General features: G+C 38.6%; 2 protein-coding genes across 2 annotated transcripts in view; one reads left to right on the top strand and one right to left on the bottom strand.

Annotated features, from left to right (window-relative positions):
• LOC138031849 (uncharacterized) overlaps positions 1 to 7,005 on the bottom strand; it is a 23,479-nt gene extending 16,474 nt beyond the window's left edge. Inside the window, exon 1 of the mRNA XM_068879472.1 lies at positions 6,156 to 7,005. Within this exon, the coding sequence (XP_068735573.1) occupies positions 6,156 to 7,005 (850 nt within the window). The remainder of the gene's footprint in view (positions 1 to 6,155) is intronic.
• A 1,419-nt stretch (positions 7,006 to 8,424) lies between these two features.
• LOC138032995 (putative nuclease HARBI1) lies at positions 8,425 to 11,876 on the top strand. The gene is made up of 4 exons (XM_068880724.1): positions 8,425 to 8,999; positions 9,524 to 9,681; positions 10,167 to 10,333; positions 10,819 to 11,876. The coding sequence occupies exons 1-4, from the start codon at positions 8,522 to 8,524 to the stop codon at positions 11,171 to 11,173; spliced, it is 1,158 nt and encodes a 385-aa protein (XP_068736825.1). The 5' UTR covers positions 8,425 to 8,521; the 3' UTR covers positions 11,174 to 11,876.
• Positions 11,877 to 17,500: the final 5,624 nt, after the last annotated feature.

The raw sequence follows: 17,500 nt of genomic DNA on the forward strand, positions 1-17,500 counted from the left end.
ACAAGAACGTGCACGGGACAATCCCTCAGGACCTGCTGAGACATTTTGAAGTGCTTAAGAAATGCAGGATCAAATTTGACTGTTTATTGTAGGAAATGCTTTTCATAAGAACTTTAAAGCCAGATCTCAACGTGCAATCAGACTCTATTCATGCGATAGCATTTTTATAATCTTCGCACCTTGTTATGTCAATTTTCGCGCCATATCGCTTTAAATGCTGTAATTTGCATGATCAAACATTTTTCCTTGATAATGGATGTAGTCATGACTATTCCGAAACGTTGGATTTTATCGTTCGTTTTTACTATTTTTTGTTTTAAGAAATCTCTTTTAATAGCCCTAAAAAAATAATACAGATAATAAGAGTTGTGCCATGCTTTTAGCATGGGTTCCATAAGCTAAAATTCTCAGCCCAAAATAAGGAAACCCGAAAGTTAATACTTTATTTTGAAAAAATAGACATTGTCAAATGATAAGAACCATTTGCATGCGAGGATGGCAAAGGATGGCAAAAGGCGGCGTGGATGCAAATGGATTAAAATATGAATTTTTGAAATTTGTTAGGCTGAACATTATAAGTCAAACATTCAAGCTTGGCTAAGAAATTTTTATAAAGTTTGACAAATTTTGTTGCAAGTTGTACCAAAATGGGAAAATGCTTTCTTTCATGAAGTTTATAAGCTTTTAACAACTATTCCATAACTTTAGGGAGCAGTTTCTGCATTTTTTAAACATTTTGAGCAAAGACACCGTGAAACAACCTCCTACATTAAATTGGCAAAATGATATATTTCTTTTGAATGTAATCACTTAAAGGTTTGCCTATGACAAATTTCCTTTGGTTGTCCAGGCACGTTTGAAAGTATACAAATTTAAAGAGACCCTTTTGTAAGAACCTGTTGGCAGATATTTGGCATAATTATACAAAACCCTGTTTAGCAAACTAAAATCAAGCAGGTTCTATATGTGAGTAACAGTTAAATTGCAATAAGCACTTTAACCGGGGAGTTTGACTTTGAGATTGCAAATATTTATTTTTCTGGTAATCAATACCTATATCTCCTATATAGAAATTAGGACATTGTCAATAACCCACTTTAATCCTGAATTTCCAAGTATCCCTATTTTGCCAAACAAAAGAATATATATATATGTTCGTATATGCAGGCTTTTACTTTTTTTTTTTTTTTTTTTCACTGACCAAGGCTGCTGCCTAAGAAAATTTTAAAGGGGCCCTAAGAGCTAAACGCTCTGAACTTAGGAGCCCAACATATGAAGTGAAAGGTGTTGCTGTGAAAAATTAAGGCGCCCAGAGCTATTCTTTGGGAGCCCCAGGCTACCGGGCTTCTGTTAGGCAACAGCCTTGACTGACTAAGAAAACTTTGTTGGTTCTGGTCAGGCTGTGGTTTTAATTGTGAGAATGCTTCTGATGATCAGCTGTTTTGTATTGCGTTGGGTGCTTAATTAAGACATAGGTACTATTGTTCATACAATGTATGATTGTGTCAGCAATAACTGCTGTCATTAACACATTCATTGATAAAACAATTATTATTATTGTGACCAACAGCACTAATTCTTTTTTACTTAATTGGCAGATTGTTTACTTTTCCTTTTCAACAATCACAAATTATCTTTAGTCATACTTTGTCTCTGTACAAAGCCAAACTGAGTTAGGCTTGTGAAGATGGGCATGTCTTTACAAGTTTGTTCATTCTTACCACCCTCTCTCTTCCGTCAGGTTGAGTCAGGCTTGTGACGATGGGCATTCTTTGTTTGTTCATTCTTACAACTTTTTCTCTTCCATCAGGTTGAGTTAGGCTTGTGACGATCGATGGGCATTCTTTGTTTGTTCATTCTTACGACCCCGGGCCTCTCTTCCTTCAGGTTTAGTTAGAGCATTCATGGTTTGCACTGAGAACTTTGTTTCCTTTGTGGCCCTTTATTCAGGTGTCTATAAAAGTTTCAATTCTCCTTTAATGTGTGGTTCCAGAAAATATCCATACCCCCCCCACGGAGGGTTTTTTCCAGTTTGACCCCCCACCCCACTGGATTTTCCGTTCCAGAGGGCTTCAAGTTACTCCCCCCACCCCCTGGAATTTCCATGATTTTTCCACTTGGTCCCCCATACCCCTTGGAAAAAAGGCGACTGTAATAAGAGCTGTAATAAAAATTTCATTCTCCCAAAAACGACTGTGGAAATTCTAGATGTATTCACAGACGCTTTGAAATGTTCAAACTAACAACTGAGCTTATTTAACCCTTTAATGTCCTGGCAACTGGCTGACCTTTTCTCTGTTCAATTAAAAGAAGTAAATTCATTCAAAAATCAAAAAAAAGAACTGAGAGTTGGCGCTATTTTAAGTCTATCGTATACGTTTTGTAACCCAGTCGAAGTTTAAATTTATGCGTAGTCAAAACAACATATCAAATTACGTTGCACACACAGGAAACTATTTATTGCAGAGTTATTTTTGCTGTCACAGCGAAACTCGGGAAAATACCTCAGTGCTAATCTCTATGATATTTTTTTATGTTGCGGGTGTAATTTTTATCCACAGTAGTAAAATTTGTGAACCATACTGTTCACATTATTTTTCGTGTGTGTTGCTGGGAACTGACTTCTCTTATCAGCGGGAATCATAAGCCGTCACGTAACATGTTTTTTTCAACACCTGTTTATCAAATGTCGCTTAAATTTTTGTCTTTCAGCAAGAACACTTCAATAAAGTTATACGCTTTGTCTCTGTAGTTTGTAAATGACAGTACATTTTTTATTCCTTAGGATTTTTCAACTGGTCTCACTTTCATGTGCGAAACATACTTTCAAGTTCAATCCGGTAACTAAACTTCCAAATGAAACCTTCGCTGTCTCTCATCGCCGTCGACGGCTACAAATACGTCAGGACAAAATTATGGCACTGAAATTATCCACTTTGCTAACATTTACAAACTCGTAACTACACGGATAACGATGAAACTATTTCATAACCTGGTTATCGAAGGATCGAAATTCGCGGGAATTTTGTACTGAACGGGAATAACATGAGTATAAACAAATGATCTCAATCAACTGACTGCACAAATAATGCCATCTGAAAAAGAAACAGATGCGTTCAAGCTAAAAACAAGCTTTAAAGATCTTTAAAAGGCGGCAATTTTTTTTTTACTTCACGTCGAACGTGCTGCTCAGGAGAGTTTCTCAGTGCTATCTGTGTCGTCTGGCGGCGGAATAATAGTGGAAAATATATGACAAGGAATCTTACGTTTATTTCAACGGATAGAATTTTCCAGTTTTCTTGGTTACCTTGAAGAATCAATTGGTAAAGTACGTAAGTGTTTATGCGATCGCATTTCAAACCCTCTGGAAAAAAAGGCTCTTTATGTACCCCCCTCCCCTTCGGAAATTTGCCTCTTTCAGACCCCTCTACCCCTCGGAATTTCCGTAACCCTCCGTGGGAGGGGTATGGATATTTTCTGGAACCACACAATGTGAATGGGTGCACATCCGTGTCAGTGGGAGGAAGATGCTCAACAGTTGTTCAGTCATGGTAACATTTAAAATTTTATTAAAATAATTTATGGCATGGAGAAAGTCCATTCATTTTAACCAGTTTATTGCTAGACCTATATGTCTTGCAGAAATTTTAGTGATCTTGTTATCCATCCAGCTCAAGATGTGACTGTCATATTTGGCGAGTCATTGAACTTTTTTTTTAATTTTTCAGTTGACCTAGAAAGATATATAGCTAAATTTGTTGACTGCTCTGCACCATGATAACAAATAGATCTTAATTACTACCTCAAGCTGTTTTTTTTTGCCAAACCGCAAAAATGATCATGATAAATAAACATTTTTCAACTTAAGCGTAAGGTTTCTGCATCTAAGAATTACAGGGGCTCGAGTCTACTTTTTACAAATACTTACAATCACAGGATGCCCACATAATGTGTTTGACCCTTGGTATTTTTGAATTTTGAAGCAATGTATGAGAATAGCAAAAAGTTCCATATTATTGTACAATTCTGGGATAAATATTTGCATATAAGATGAGAATAATTAAACTAACCTTCATCCGAAATGTTCTGCTGTGTCGTTATTGTGGCTGCTAATGTGGCAAAATTTAGCCATTTCAAGGACGTGTGTTGCTCAGGTAAAAATTGCTACAATTTGCCATTTCCAGCCATAATAACAACAGCACATCATTTCAGATAGTTTATCCTCATCTTGTGTAAATATTTATCAAAGAATAGTAAAATAATAATTATGGAATGTTATTCTCATGCATTGCTTCTAAATTCACCCTTTGTGTGTGTCCCCTGTGATATCAATGATTAGTGAGTCCATAGCTACAATGAGCGACAAAAGTGTTGAGACACTTGGCAGTAAAATTCGATTTTCTGCGTCTTCGATACATATTTCCCCCCCCCCCTTTCCCCCAAAACAATGTTGATTTTTCTATTTCTTCGACTGCACAGACTACAGGGCCTACACAGCATTGAATTTGGGGGCCGGGGGTATCAGAGAATTAAGACTAGATGCAAATAAAATAGAACAAATGCTTAAGTATCGAAAAGCGTCTTTTCCTAATAGTGTCTGCTTTGGGAGTACCACCGGTAGTTTGTATTTCAACAATTACTTTATTATTTCATTCCTTTTTCGGAGAGAAATAAGGTGGAGATGACAACACCCTAAATTGGCGATGTCACGTACGAATGTCACGCGAGATCTCACCTGCAAAAAAGATGATAATTTCCTTAAATTTTTGTACTGATGAGTAAGCTTGCCATAATTTTCCCATGAGAAGAACCCAAATCCCGGAATAAAGCGATGGCAGGAATTTCAATTAAGTACTACGCCGGTCATTGTAAAAGAAACAAGTTTACTGTTTCAGACAATGAGCGACAAAAGTGTTGAGACACTTGGCAGTAAAATTCGATTTTCTGCGTCTTCGATAAATCCCACCCCTCCTTTCCCCCAAAACAATTTTGATTTTTCTATTTCTTCGACTGCACAGACCACAGGGCCTACACAGCATTGAATTGGGGGGCCCGGGGTATCAGAGAATTAAGACTAGATGCAAATAAAATAGAACAAATGCTTAAGTATCGAAAAGCGTCTTTTCCTAAGAGTGTCTCAACTATGTTAACTAAACTGGTTGTATATTTACAAAAGGAGAGGAGCAAGGGTGGCACAGTCGGTTAGTGCGCGGCCTTGGTGCATAAGGTCCTGAGTTCGATCCCCGGATCTCACATCCTTGTTTCGACTTCTTTCCTTTCAGTGTAGCCTAAGTAGCTTTAATTAACAATTATTCGCCGAAGGCGAAGTGATTATCGGTGAATATTCACCGAGACGAAGTCGAGGTGAATATTCACAGATAATCACTTCGCCCTCGGCGAATAATTGTTCAGTAGTATAAATAGGTGATTATTTCAAAAAAGAGAAAAAAAAAATTCAACGCGAAATCATCTTCACTTACAGTGGCAAAATGACTACTGGCAGCCATTTTGTCCGTCGAGGTGATTATCGGCTGGTAATCCGAGATAGCGAGCCAATGAGAGCGCGCGATTTTGTATAATCACGTGTGTATTTATACTAAATACCCTTAAAACGAAGCACTGATGGAACTGAGAGGGGGGTAAAATGAGCGCACCGTCGGCTTCCTAGGAGAATACTCTCTAGAGAGTAAAGGAACTTCCGACGTTAAATAACGTGTACCTTTACCTTTACCTATAATAAAGTACCTTTACACGCTGAAATCTTAAACTTATGAGTAACTGAAGTCCCTTTTTCCTAGATCCAACCCTCTGCGGTCCAATCTGTCAGTTTTCAACGTGAGTATTTGCGTACCGATGTAAACATCCTTTGGATAAAATTCAAAGCTCAAAATTTTGCCATTCAGGAGTTGCGCAAACACACTATCAAAATCTGGAGAAAAACGGAAGTGATTTTTTTTATCATAGCACCACTTAAAAAATAAATAAGCAACAAAACAATTTCGCCTCGTAGGCACTTCAAATTAACATGTCTAATTAAATCGTCGAGTTTGAACGAGGAATGAGCCCCTAAGTAGGCTTGATTATCTTTGATTTCATGTAAACACGATGTATCAGGTTTATGGACGCGGAACTCAATGAGTCTCCCAAAACAGCACCCGAGGGAATTGTCACTTTGTCTTCTGGGATTTTTCGTAGGTGATTTTCAAGCTGTCGATTGTCATTGAATAAATCGCGACCCGTATTAAGAGGCTTTACCCCCAACTTTTCAACCAAAAGAGCTATGTAGGCATCCTCTACAGGAAATGGTTTGTTTACTTTAGATGCATTTACCACATCTAAGAACAGGTCCCGGGACAAAACGTAAAACGGTCCTCGACAATAGGTGGGATAAAAGACTTTGTCGTAGTCTTCCTTACTGACATACCACGGATTTCCGACTTGACGCTTAACTGCTGCATTTCTTTCCACAAACCCAGCATAGATTTTAGACGGGGATCTAAAATACTTCTCCAACCACGAGGCTAGCTCTGCTGACTTAACGTAGACATCATGATCTGCTTTCGCTATGAAGAGTGGTTTAAGGTCCAACTTTGTTACCCACTCATAAGAAAGCAATACTTTATTTGTCAAACCACGATACGTTTCTGTTAAATTCACGCGCAGGATGTCTCTGTGTACCGTTGATTCCCTTTTGACGCCCTCGTCAATAGTAGAATTTCCGTCAAATGCCATCATGAAAAAATATGAAATAGTAATAACGTTACCCGAATGGGACCGAGAATTCGATCTGTTAACGTTAGTCGGAAATGTCCAATATGATTGTTTTGCCCACGTTTGCCTTAAGATTTCTCTCCTTTTCACTCCGCGCGGAATTGTGTTGATGATAATTAGAAGAGTTATGTTTTTCGGTAATTTTGGCAGAAGAGTGTACACAGAGTCCACTCGGTCAGGTTGCTCACTTGGTTGTAATCGTTGTAATTCATGGTTATTTTCTGGTGAAGTCATTGCATTTGTTCTCCGCTGAGTTGATGATTGAGGCGTAATTAAGATCATGGTGACAATTACCATAAATAGGAGAAAGATAAAGGCCTTCAGCGCGCAGACTTTCACGGATACCATTTGTGGTTATTTTTTCTGAGTGCCTGTAGAAAATGAAACACAATTTGATTGACGTGAGCAAGGGAATACTGGCTTAACATTAGCATAGAGACTATCTTATCTAGTTACCGAAAACTGAAAAAAGCTGAATTGTGAATTTGACTTGATTTGTTTGTGTAGCTTCGTATATTAAACGGACAGCTTTAGATTCTAGACGGGAAGGAGTACCAGTACAAGTTTTGAACGTGGGAGATCTGGTAATAGTATCTTGTTCTCGTAGATTGTAACTTTAGGAAAGTTTGACTTTTTAATGTAAACAAAGGTACTGATCCAAGAGCAAGTTTTTTTTTAGAGTAAAAATCTCGCTACATTCACCAAAAATAATTAAATTCAATGTAAAAGCCGTAACCTCAAAAACAAAGAGCTCAAAAGCTCGAATCAAATGAATCAAATGTGTTCGAAGCGGAGCATGCGCACTCATTTTGCCGCGGTGTCCCCGAGAAACACTATGTAAGAGAACATTCGCCGAAGCCAAAAATTGGCTATTTGAACCTTATGGCGCCTGCTCACTCCTCTTGCTAACATGAACGCATTAATTATAGACGCTTTTCATTGTTGTTTACTAAAACCAATGAGAAGCCACTTGATTTCAGTGTTCCCCAGAGCTCTTCTCTCCCTCAGTCATGTGCAAAAGAGGAGAGCTCTGGGGTCGAGATTGCCGTTGACGACCGGAAGTGCGTGAGCCGCGGACTTCCTGCTTTGGCTGTGGCCAGACGGACGTGTTCTTGGTGCTGACTAAAAGAAAAGCGGGCTCTGGGGACGAGAATGGATAAACTTTTGACCAGCTCCCTGCGGGCTTGGTACAGTGTAACTCGCTTGGTAGAACAAGTGCAGCGCATAATATTCACGGTTGGGATTGGAATCCCTTGCAAACATGGAATTTTTCGACCTTTTTTGCAACTGCTTAAGGGCGTTGTCTGCTATTGTTATCGCGCACAAGTTCTGCGCATCTCGAGATACTCGGGTTTCCTATCGGTGATGCTTATTAATACAGAGATATTTTTGCGCAGTTTAAAACTATCCGGAGAAAGTAGAAGCATAACAGATAAATTAAAAATATGAGAAAGAGCTGGATATATGATATTACAAGAACATTTAAGAAGTTGTGTAGGGCAGGAGTATAAGCCACAGGATTTATTATTTGGTAGGGATAAAAGTTCCTGTTTGACTTCTTCTGGTGTAATGGGTTTGAAAAAAAAGGAAGAATCAGGTGATTTCAATTGACTAAGAGCGTTTACCATTTGTCAGAACTGACCGGCCGGGGAGAACTGGTTCTCGCTGGTCTAAATGGAAAGAAACGGGCCATTCTGCGTGATTACGCGCTCGAGTCTTGCGTGAGAGCTGATGTAAACAATAAAACAACATGGCGGAGTTAATTCGCAACATTCCGCCAAACTTTTTCCTCGACTTTCTTTCCGCAGAAGAGGAAGAAAATCTTTTATGGGACGGTGAAGACGAAGATGATTTTGTTTTAATTTCAACTACTTGTATATTTTCTCGACGGGCTTTGGCGAGAATCGCAGATTATTTCGAAGAAACGGTACCCCTTTATCACGACGATGTTTTTAGGAGCCATTTCCGCATGACTCCCTCATCGTTTGAGACACTTTGCCAGTTGTTGGTTCGAAGTGACCACATCCCAAAGGGAAATGCATTTGGCCGACGGTGCATTGACCCAGAGAAACAGATTGCTGTCGCAGTATGGGCACTTGCAAACCAAGAAAGCTGTCGGCAGATTTCTGATCGGTTTAACGTGACAATGTCAAGTGTGGCCCGCTGCATACGCAGGGTCACAAAAGCTCTCGTGGATCTTCGCGGAGATCTTATTCAGTGGCCAAGAGGTAACACTTCTTATTATACGTGATCTATAAAACACAGGTTTAAAAACCAAAAAATATTCTAAAATAATTGTTACAAAGACAATGACAATTGTTTTTCTTCGCTGAGTACAGGCATGATGTTTCACGGAAGTATGTATATGTATTTCGATTAAAAAGATGCAAAAGTAAAGCGATAAATTATTATCAAGTTATGTTAATTTAAAAAGATCGTTTACAAATGTTAAATTGTGTCAAAAAGTCAATGATGCAATCATTATAATAAAGTTATCAGTTTGAGTTGTTTTGCTGCGGATTAACTTCTGTAGTCGTAATGTTTAAAAATTGAGTTTTATAAATTTAATATCTAGCTTTAGCCAAATTGTCCATAATGCAACGTATCTTTAGCCACTTCTCAGACTTCTGTAGAACTAGTAATTTCAGCAGTGCATTGTAGACTGTTAGTGATCGTTTAATACTGATAAACAAAACATTTTAAAAGAAAATAAACAGTGAAAAAAGTCATGTTTTAACATCTTTTTAATCAGGTGTACGAGCTGTTGAGGTGGCAGATGGTTTTGAAAGGTTTAGTGGCTTTCCACGAGTTATTGGTGCTGTGGACGGTTTTCACATACCAATAAGAACACCTTCGCAATATCCACAATCCTATCTCAATCGTCTGAGGAGCCATTCAATTATTCTTCAGGTAATTATTATGCATCAGTCAATTCCACCAGTGCCCATCTCTCCACCTCCCCCCCCCCCCCCCGGCAACCCCAGGGCATTTGTCTCTGTCCCGGTGGTGGGGCATTTGTGCAACCTGTGGCGACCCACGGGAATTTGATACACGTAGTTTGACTTGCCAAATTAAAAAAATACGTATTTTGTATTCAACAAATGCAGAGTGGACTAGCTTTATAATGCTTCGTTTTGTGAATTTAAATGAGTTATAAACGTAAAAAGTAAAGAATATAATCTTTAAAAATGTCATGATTCTTTGCCTACATGTACAATTTTCATATTATTTATTAGTTTTTATACAATTGCGGGGGTGGGCAAGCAGTCCCATATATAAATATTGCAAAAGAGCATGATCAACACTCCATACAAGACAGATCACCATTGAGCTTAATCAAGTCCCTGAGTGGTTTTTGACTTTTTGGGGTTTCTCTCTTTATTTTTCATGTGCAGGGGACATGTGACCACAATCTGCTTTTCACTGACATTTACGTGGGGTGGCCTGGGTCAGTTCATGATGCCAGAGTCTTACGCAACTCACCCTTGTACCAGGCAGCTGATGACAACATGTTTCAAGGTGACACTCATCTTCTTGGAGACTCAGCATATCCACTTCAAAGGTGAATAATTACCCAAATAATAAATTTTTGTGCAATATGCTTGCTGAAAAATAAATAGTATATTATATAAAGCTAGTCTTTTTGGTCTCCTCGTTCCTCCTCCGATCCTCTGTAAACACATACAGGAAATATTATTAATATCATCCACAATTACATGTATAATTCCTGCACATCCCGTAATATTCATTTATAAAAGCATTAAGTTTTGTACTTTAATAACCTGACTGACAAAATATATATGCATCCTACAGTATATATATTTGTCACACTGAGTATTTTGCTCATAAAATTTAATGGCCAATTTATTAGATCTGATAATATTATAATAATTAAGCCAGCAGGTTTATAAAAAGTATGTTCTTTACATCAGAAAGTTTTTATTCCTACGACTATTAAGTGTTAAACATTAACTTGATCTTCAGTAAACACACTTAAGCCTTTTTCTTATTTCTTAGTGTAATGTGTAGAAACATTTTCCCTGGCAGGTGGTTGCTGTCATCATTCAGGGATAATGGTCATTTAACAGGGCCACAAATAAACTACAACAGGAAACATGCTCAAACACGCCAAGTCATCGAAAGAGCCCTTGGGTTGCTTAAGGGCAGATGGAGAAGGTTAAAGTATATTGAGATGGAGAATGTCGAGGAGGTTCCATCCGTGGTTTCTGGTGCATGTGTTCTTCACAATTTTTGTCTGATAGTTGATGAAGGAACAATTGAAGAGTTTTTTGATGTTGAGAGTGATGATGATGACGATTATGATGATGAATCTCCTTCTGCAGTTCCAAGGCCACAAGCAGTTGCCAAGAGAAATCAAATGGTCATCTTTCTTGACCAGTAATAATTACTGGTCATGGTTATAATATGGGATTGCATGCACATCTTTAGTCACGGCCAGTATCATTTGAGGGTCCACACTGTTAGCTTAAGCTATAGTCTTGTGTGTTAGGAGTGTTCAAGTTGGCTTTTCCTCCTGTCCTTCCAGGGAGCAATAAACATGATTTTTGGGCCAAACGTGTTGTACTGTAGTATCTTTAGTTTTGATTGTATCATAAAGAAAGGTGACCATTTGATTTCTCTTGCCAAGTATTATTTATTATATTATCACATTTGCTTTTGCTTAATCAGTCAAATTATTAAAGGGCGTATATACAAACCCAGTGTACATTGACTTTTTCATCATTCAGTTCTCTGTTTTGCTCATGCATGTATTAATAGCATGTTTTTTTTTATAGGTTTTATTCCTAAAATGTCCTTGTTTGCACCATTCCCATGTTTTCCAGCCAGTCATCAGCTAGCTATACTACTGTAGAATTCCAACAGGGGGCCTAAAAATAAAGCAAATAACACATCATACAAGTCACTGAGGCTCAAGTATATTTATATGCCCTCAGCTCTTCAATTATCTTGTGTCAAGCAATAATATTTCATTTTGCTCTCTTAACATTTTTCCATGTTTGTTTACCATCAAGCTATTTGTAAACAATTTTCATCAATAATTCAATCATGTCATAATAAGTTACATGCAATAAAGAGTGAGTCATAGAAGCTGAGTATATTAAAATTGGTGGGGCCTGGTTTCTGTATCAATTCAATTTAAACTTTTAGTTATTTTGTTTAAATATGACATGTAAAAACAGTCGTTTCCTTAAAGTTTTTATTGAGACATTCAGAAGCAACAAGGAACCAAAAATGTTTCTTTTGATTCCATTCAATGTGTGAGCATCTATTATATCTATGTATTTTAATTAAATTATTAATCACTGTTGCTTACAGCATAATTTTTCATGAAGTAGCTCAAACTAATCTGCAATCAGGTGATGACTCTGTTGCTGCTTTCCAATATATACCAAGTTTACGGCCACTGGCAGTTGCCAGCTAGTGAGATGATTGCTATTTTTTTGTCATTCTTGAAGAAGGGTCACTGAGAATTATTCTTTTTTTTTTCCTTAGATCAACCATCTAGAAATATATTAGAAATAGAAATAAGTCAAAGTAGTATTCTGAATCAGTAAAAGAAGGGGGGAGGCAGCAGGAAAAGTTGAACCGTTTATCCCTTACAAAGTCATCAAGAAATTGACAACACAGATGTGTAAAGGTTGATTCAGAAGTGACTTTATAGTCAAATATATAGTAAATAACAGGTCTGAAAATTCAAAAGGAAAAAACAACAACAGAACAAGCCTAATAGTTTAACTCATTTAATACCAGGAGCTGCAGCACTTATTTTGTAATGGCTACAAAAAAGAGTACAAGCAAGAACCCATTATCAAAATCACAATTTCAAATAAAGTGCTCATTCTTCAAGAACAAATTAACTGAAGCTAATTAAATTATCTTCATTAGTTGATTACGTGATGTCCCACTTGTATCAAGAAAACTGGACATCCACAAAACACAAAACTCCTAAAGGCATGCTTTACATCCATGAACATTCCACGAAAAGAAACGTAAGCAAGGCGTTTCTTATTTTTAGTTGGAGAGTATGTGACATTAGCTAGGTTCATTCGGAAAACTGTATTTCTCAAGACTCCTTCTTTAGGGGTGTAGAATAGTCCTTAAAAAATGATTGGTCTCGGCAAATTTTACACTAGTCTCGAAATCTCGGCTTATAAACAAACCAGAGTCTCGAAATCTCGGGCTCGCAAAAAAACACTTGAATTTTTAAACATTCCGGATTTTAAACGAGGGTCTCTGCGAGTCTCGGATTTTACCATTCTGTACCCCTTTTGTGGTAAAAACTAAAGGGATAAAAACGCGACGTTTCGACCGTTCTACGGTCATTATCAAACAAAGTGAAGTAAACAATTACATAAGCTCAAGTACCGATATAGTTGAACAAAGAAGTGAAATATGTAAAAAGTATGCAAATGTTTAAAAGCGGGGTGTTAAAAACAATAAAAGCAGGCAAGAATAAGATATTAAAAAAAATCAAAAAAGCGATTAAAAAAGACTATTTTTTGGCCAGAATGTCTATGAATCTATTCATGACACTCAATTTTTCCTCGTGCATCCTTTCAGCGATGGAAATTTTTTCTTGCTCCTCTTTACGTTTTTCTTCTTTAAACTCTCTCAAAAATTCAATCATCTCCGACGCGGATGATTTTGACCTTCGTCGTTTTTTCTTTTTCGCTGGCTGGTCTCTTTTCCGAGGCAATTGCTCTGGCTCGTCTTCCTCCGAACTGTCGGCAGAGTCTGTGCCACCAGAAGCTGCCATCGAGGAAACTGTTGAGGTGGGGACAACTTTGGGATCATATCTGAAAAAGTCTGTCAGTTCTTCTTGAAATTCACATTCTTTTCTGTCGTTCCCCGTCCGACTGTTGTGCTCCTGAGTTTTTTTAAACTAGTCTTCTAACTTCTTCCATTTATTGGAGCATTGCTCCCCGGTTACTTTAACACTGCTTGTTGAATTAAATTTTTCTGCCACTCTCGCCCACGCGACGTTCTTTCTTATTTTTCCTTTTGTAAACAGGCTGTCGTTTTCTCGTCGGAGTGAAATCAAAAGTTGAGTACTGCTTGTCGACCATGTTATGAGCTTTGTGGTTGTTTCTTCTTCATCTTCGAGTCCTGTAATAGTTTAAAGATAGTATGCTTGCTTGGTAAGTATCGCAAGGAACTTCGCCGAAAACAATTATATTGTGCTATCACTCGGCAACCAAGATAGCAGAAAATAATACAAATTACACATGCTTACCAAACTTGTGCGATGTTTCTTTCATTTCAGCCATTTTGAATGAGGAGACTGGAAAAATCCAGGTATTTTACGGCTACAAACACCGGCTGCAATTCTCAAATTCCCGCGCATTTCACGCGTGTAGCCGCGCAGGAGCGAGAGAACTGGCTGGCCCTAACTCAAGAGCAGGGCCAGTTCGGCCAGAACCAGTTCTCTCAGTTCTCAGAACTGACGCGTTCCATTTACGCACGGTCCGAACCGACCGGTCAGTTCTGACAAATGGTAAGCGCTCTAAGATAACTCATATAGTTATAGCTGTTTAAGGAAAAAACCAAAAACAGCAGTAGACTAGCAACTTTTGTGGCATGATTATGGTGCTGAAGCAAGAATCCCCCTACAGGAAGGGGTTCCTCTCCACTAACTGAAATAATAATCGCTAGTAAAGTGGGTAAGTGGGGGGAAATTATTGTGTGTGTGGATGGTGAGTTGAGGGAAAATCATAGCCAAAAATTAGTCTGTAAAATGAGGAAGAGAAATTCACAAAGCAAAGTCTCAACCTGACAACGGAGTTAGCAAAACAGAACAAACTCTGTGTGAAAAGAAGGACTTTAATTTTAGAAACAGCCGGATAGTACATGTACAACAAAACTAAATCAAGTAAGAAGGATAAACAAATATTTGAACATGAAATTTATTCGTTCTTAAAAACTAAGAATTAATAAATAAGAAAAAAACCCTACATAAAACCTTCGTTCTTAAAAACACAGGAAAGGGCAGGTAAAAAACCCAAAGAAATCCCATGCTAAATGAAACACAGGTGTATTAAATGAGGCAAATCTAACCAACCCGAAGGTAAAGAAAAACTGACTGCGACACCAGTTGGCTCGTAAATGGCTGCGGATCTTCAGGGGTAGAGCGCAACCGAGCAAGAGGGTTTCTAGTCCAGAGCCGGACCTCTACCCGACCCCCTTGTGCCGACTCAAGAAAGGAAAAAGAAAAGAAAGAGCGGAAAACCGGGAGAAAACAACACCAAAACCATGGACAGACTAACGCGCGACCAAAACTGCAAAGCCAATCAAGCAAAACTGGGACTGATAACACTAACCAGGAACACACTTACAGGGTGTATAATAGGATTACTGAAGCAAAATTATAGTTTAAAATAAAGAAGAATGGATACTTGGTTACTTACATGGAAGAAAAAGCTGGCACAAATTTCCCTTCTCTCCAAACATTTGCAAAGACTCCAGCAAACGTCAGCTGTGCTTACGACAAAAGAATGCACACAGAGCCTGGGCACGAGAAATGCGAAGGAGTCGATCTGCGAACCAGCATGACAGGGAAAATGGACGATGCACTAAAAATACTACTACGAAATGGGGATTAGGAAGCCAAAGAAAAGGCAGATTGGCCCAGAAAAACATGGAAGCCCAGGTGAGATTGTGTTGCTATTGATACAGGGTGTACTGCAGGGGTATAATCATTCGTTCTTCGAACTGAATGGTTGCAGGAAAAAATACCATCTGGGCCCGGTTGTTGGAAAGCCGATTTTAACTTAATCAAGGATTAGGGTAAACTTTTATTTCATATTTTTAACTTTTTGGTGATAGTTTCTTTTGCTTAATTTTGTTTTTCAAAATTGACTTCTTCTATTGTAAGGTTTTGCCGAATATCAGCGTTGAACAACATTTGGGAGCACAGAAACTCAAGTCAGCGGTCAGCGATGGCCGTAGGACGTTCGCTTCTTTGCTCCGTATTTTTTTCGATATTATTCATTCTTACTGCATGCCTGGTTTTCCCAAACACGCCTACATATACAACACAGAGTCAATGTCTTCATACAACCTATCTTCGGTTGTTCCTTCTTGGTACAGGCTTTACTAGGGACGAAACCTTATTTTATGCCAGCCGCCATCTTGGATTACTACCCCACAAGCATCAACGTGGTAAGAGATATCTTTCGTCGAGGTTGTCTTATTACTCGAATACGGACGCATGTTTTCAGCTAACAAGACTTATTACCAGTGGGGATATTTGTCCTAATCCAGGGCCTGACCATGGAACTATCAGATGTTCTTTATGCTCTGTATGCCGAAAAACTGTTGCTCGTAACCATCGAGCTATAAACTGTGACCTCTGCGATCTTTGGTGTCACATTCGATGCGGAGGAGTTAAACCTCAAGAATACATAAAGCTGCAGTCCGTCAATCATTTTTCTTGGACTTGTCCTGCGTGTTCTTCGACTCTACAATCACTGCCTTTTGCAAATATTAGTAATCTCGCCGCAGAGCTTGCTCTCGACACATCTGGCGATACATCTAGCGATGACACTGACTCAAGCTCGGTTGATGATAACTCAATGCCACCGTTCGTGGGCGATCTTATACAGAAATATCCTAAGAATTTCAAAATTGCTCATATCAACGCTAACTCTATCACTGGGTTTAAATTTTATGAAATCAAGTCATGGCTCCTCAAAGGAACTTTTGACGTCCTCGTCATTACAGAGACGAAACTTGACCATACGTTCCGGGATGCTCAACTTACTATTGATGGGTATAGATTTATCCGTCTTGATAGATCAGTCCATGGTGGAGGAGTCATAATATATTGGCGTTCTGACCTTATCTTCAACTACAGCAAATCAGCTCCTAAACTGTCCAGCGTTGAGGCTCTTTCGATCCCAGAACTCGCAGATTAATCTGGATGGAAGATCTTTATAAGCTTTTCGAACATGCTTTGTCTTCCTGTGATGACCTGCTCGTACTGGGTGACCTCAATTGTGATCTCCTTCAGCCTCAAAATAATGGCGGCGTGGGCAGTGATCTGCTGGATTTATGTGACATTTTCAACCTGGAATGCCTTGTTACTGAACCCACTCGTGTGACTCCTACCTCTAAGACATTAATTGATGTGATCCTTACCAATAACAAAGGTAGATTCCTGTCAACTGGTACCCTTGAACCGCACATTAGTGATCATAGATTGATTTATACAGTGATGAGAATCTCTCTTGCTCGTAAACGATCTAGAAAAGTCACATGCAGAAGCTACAAAGCCTATGATAAAGAACGACTTGTGTCTGACTTGACTACTGTGCCTTTTCATATTACGTCAATCTTTGATGACATCGATGACCAGGCCTGGGCTTTTAGTAAACTCTTTTCGGACATCGCTAACGAACATGCCCCTATCAAGCAATTTCACATCCGTGGGGGACAGCTTCCCTATATGACACCCGAATGGAGGCGCGCTATTAGACATAGAAACAGATTATGGAACAAATACAGGAAATTAAAGACAGAAGCTAATTGGTTGGCCTACAAGCGACAACGAAACTTGTGTACATCTCTGAGGAGGAAAGCCATAACTGGTTATTTTCGTCATAAAACAAATAACCTATCATCTGACCCAAAGGAATTTTGGAAGCTTTTTGGCCCTCTCTTCAGCTCTAAACAAAGAGGAACTAATGATATCACTCTTTTGGAGGATGAT

The sequence above is a fragment of the Montipora capricornis genome, chromosome 14 (genome assembly GCF_036669925.1).
Source record: "Montipora capricornis isolate CH-2021 chromosome 14, ASM3666992v2, whole genome shotgun sequence".
NCBI lineage: Eukaryota > Metazoa > Cnidaria > Anthozoa > Scleractinia > Acroporidae > Montipora > Montipora capricornis.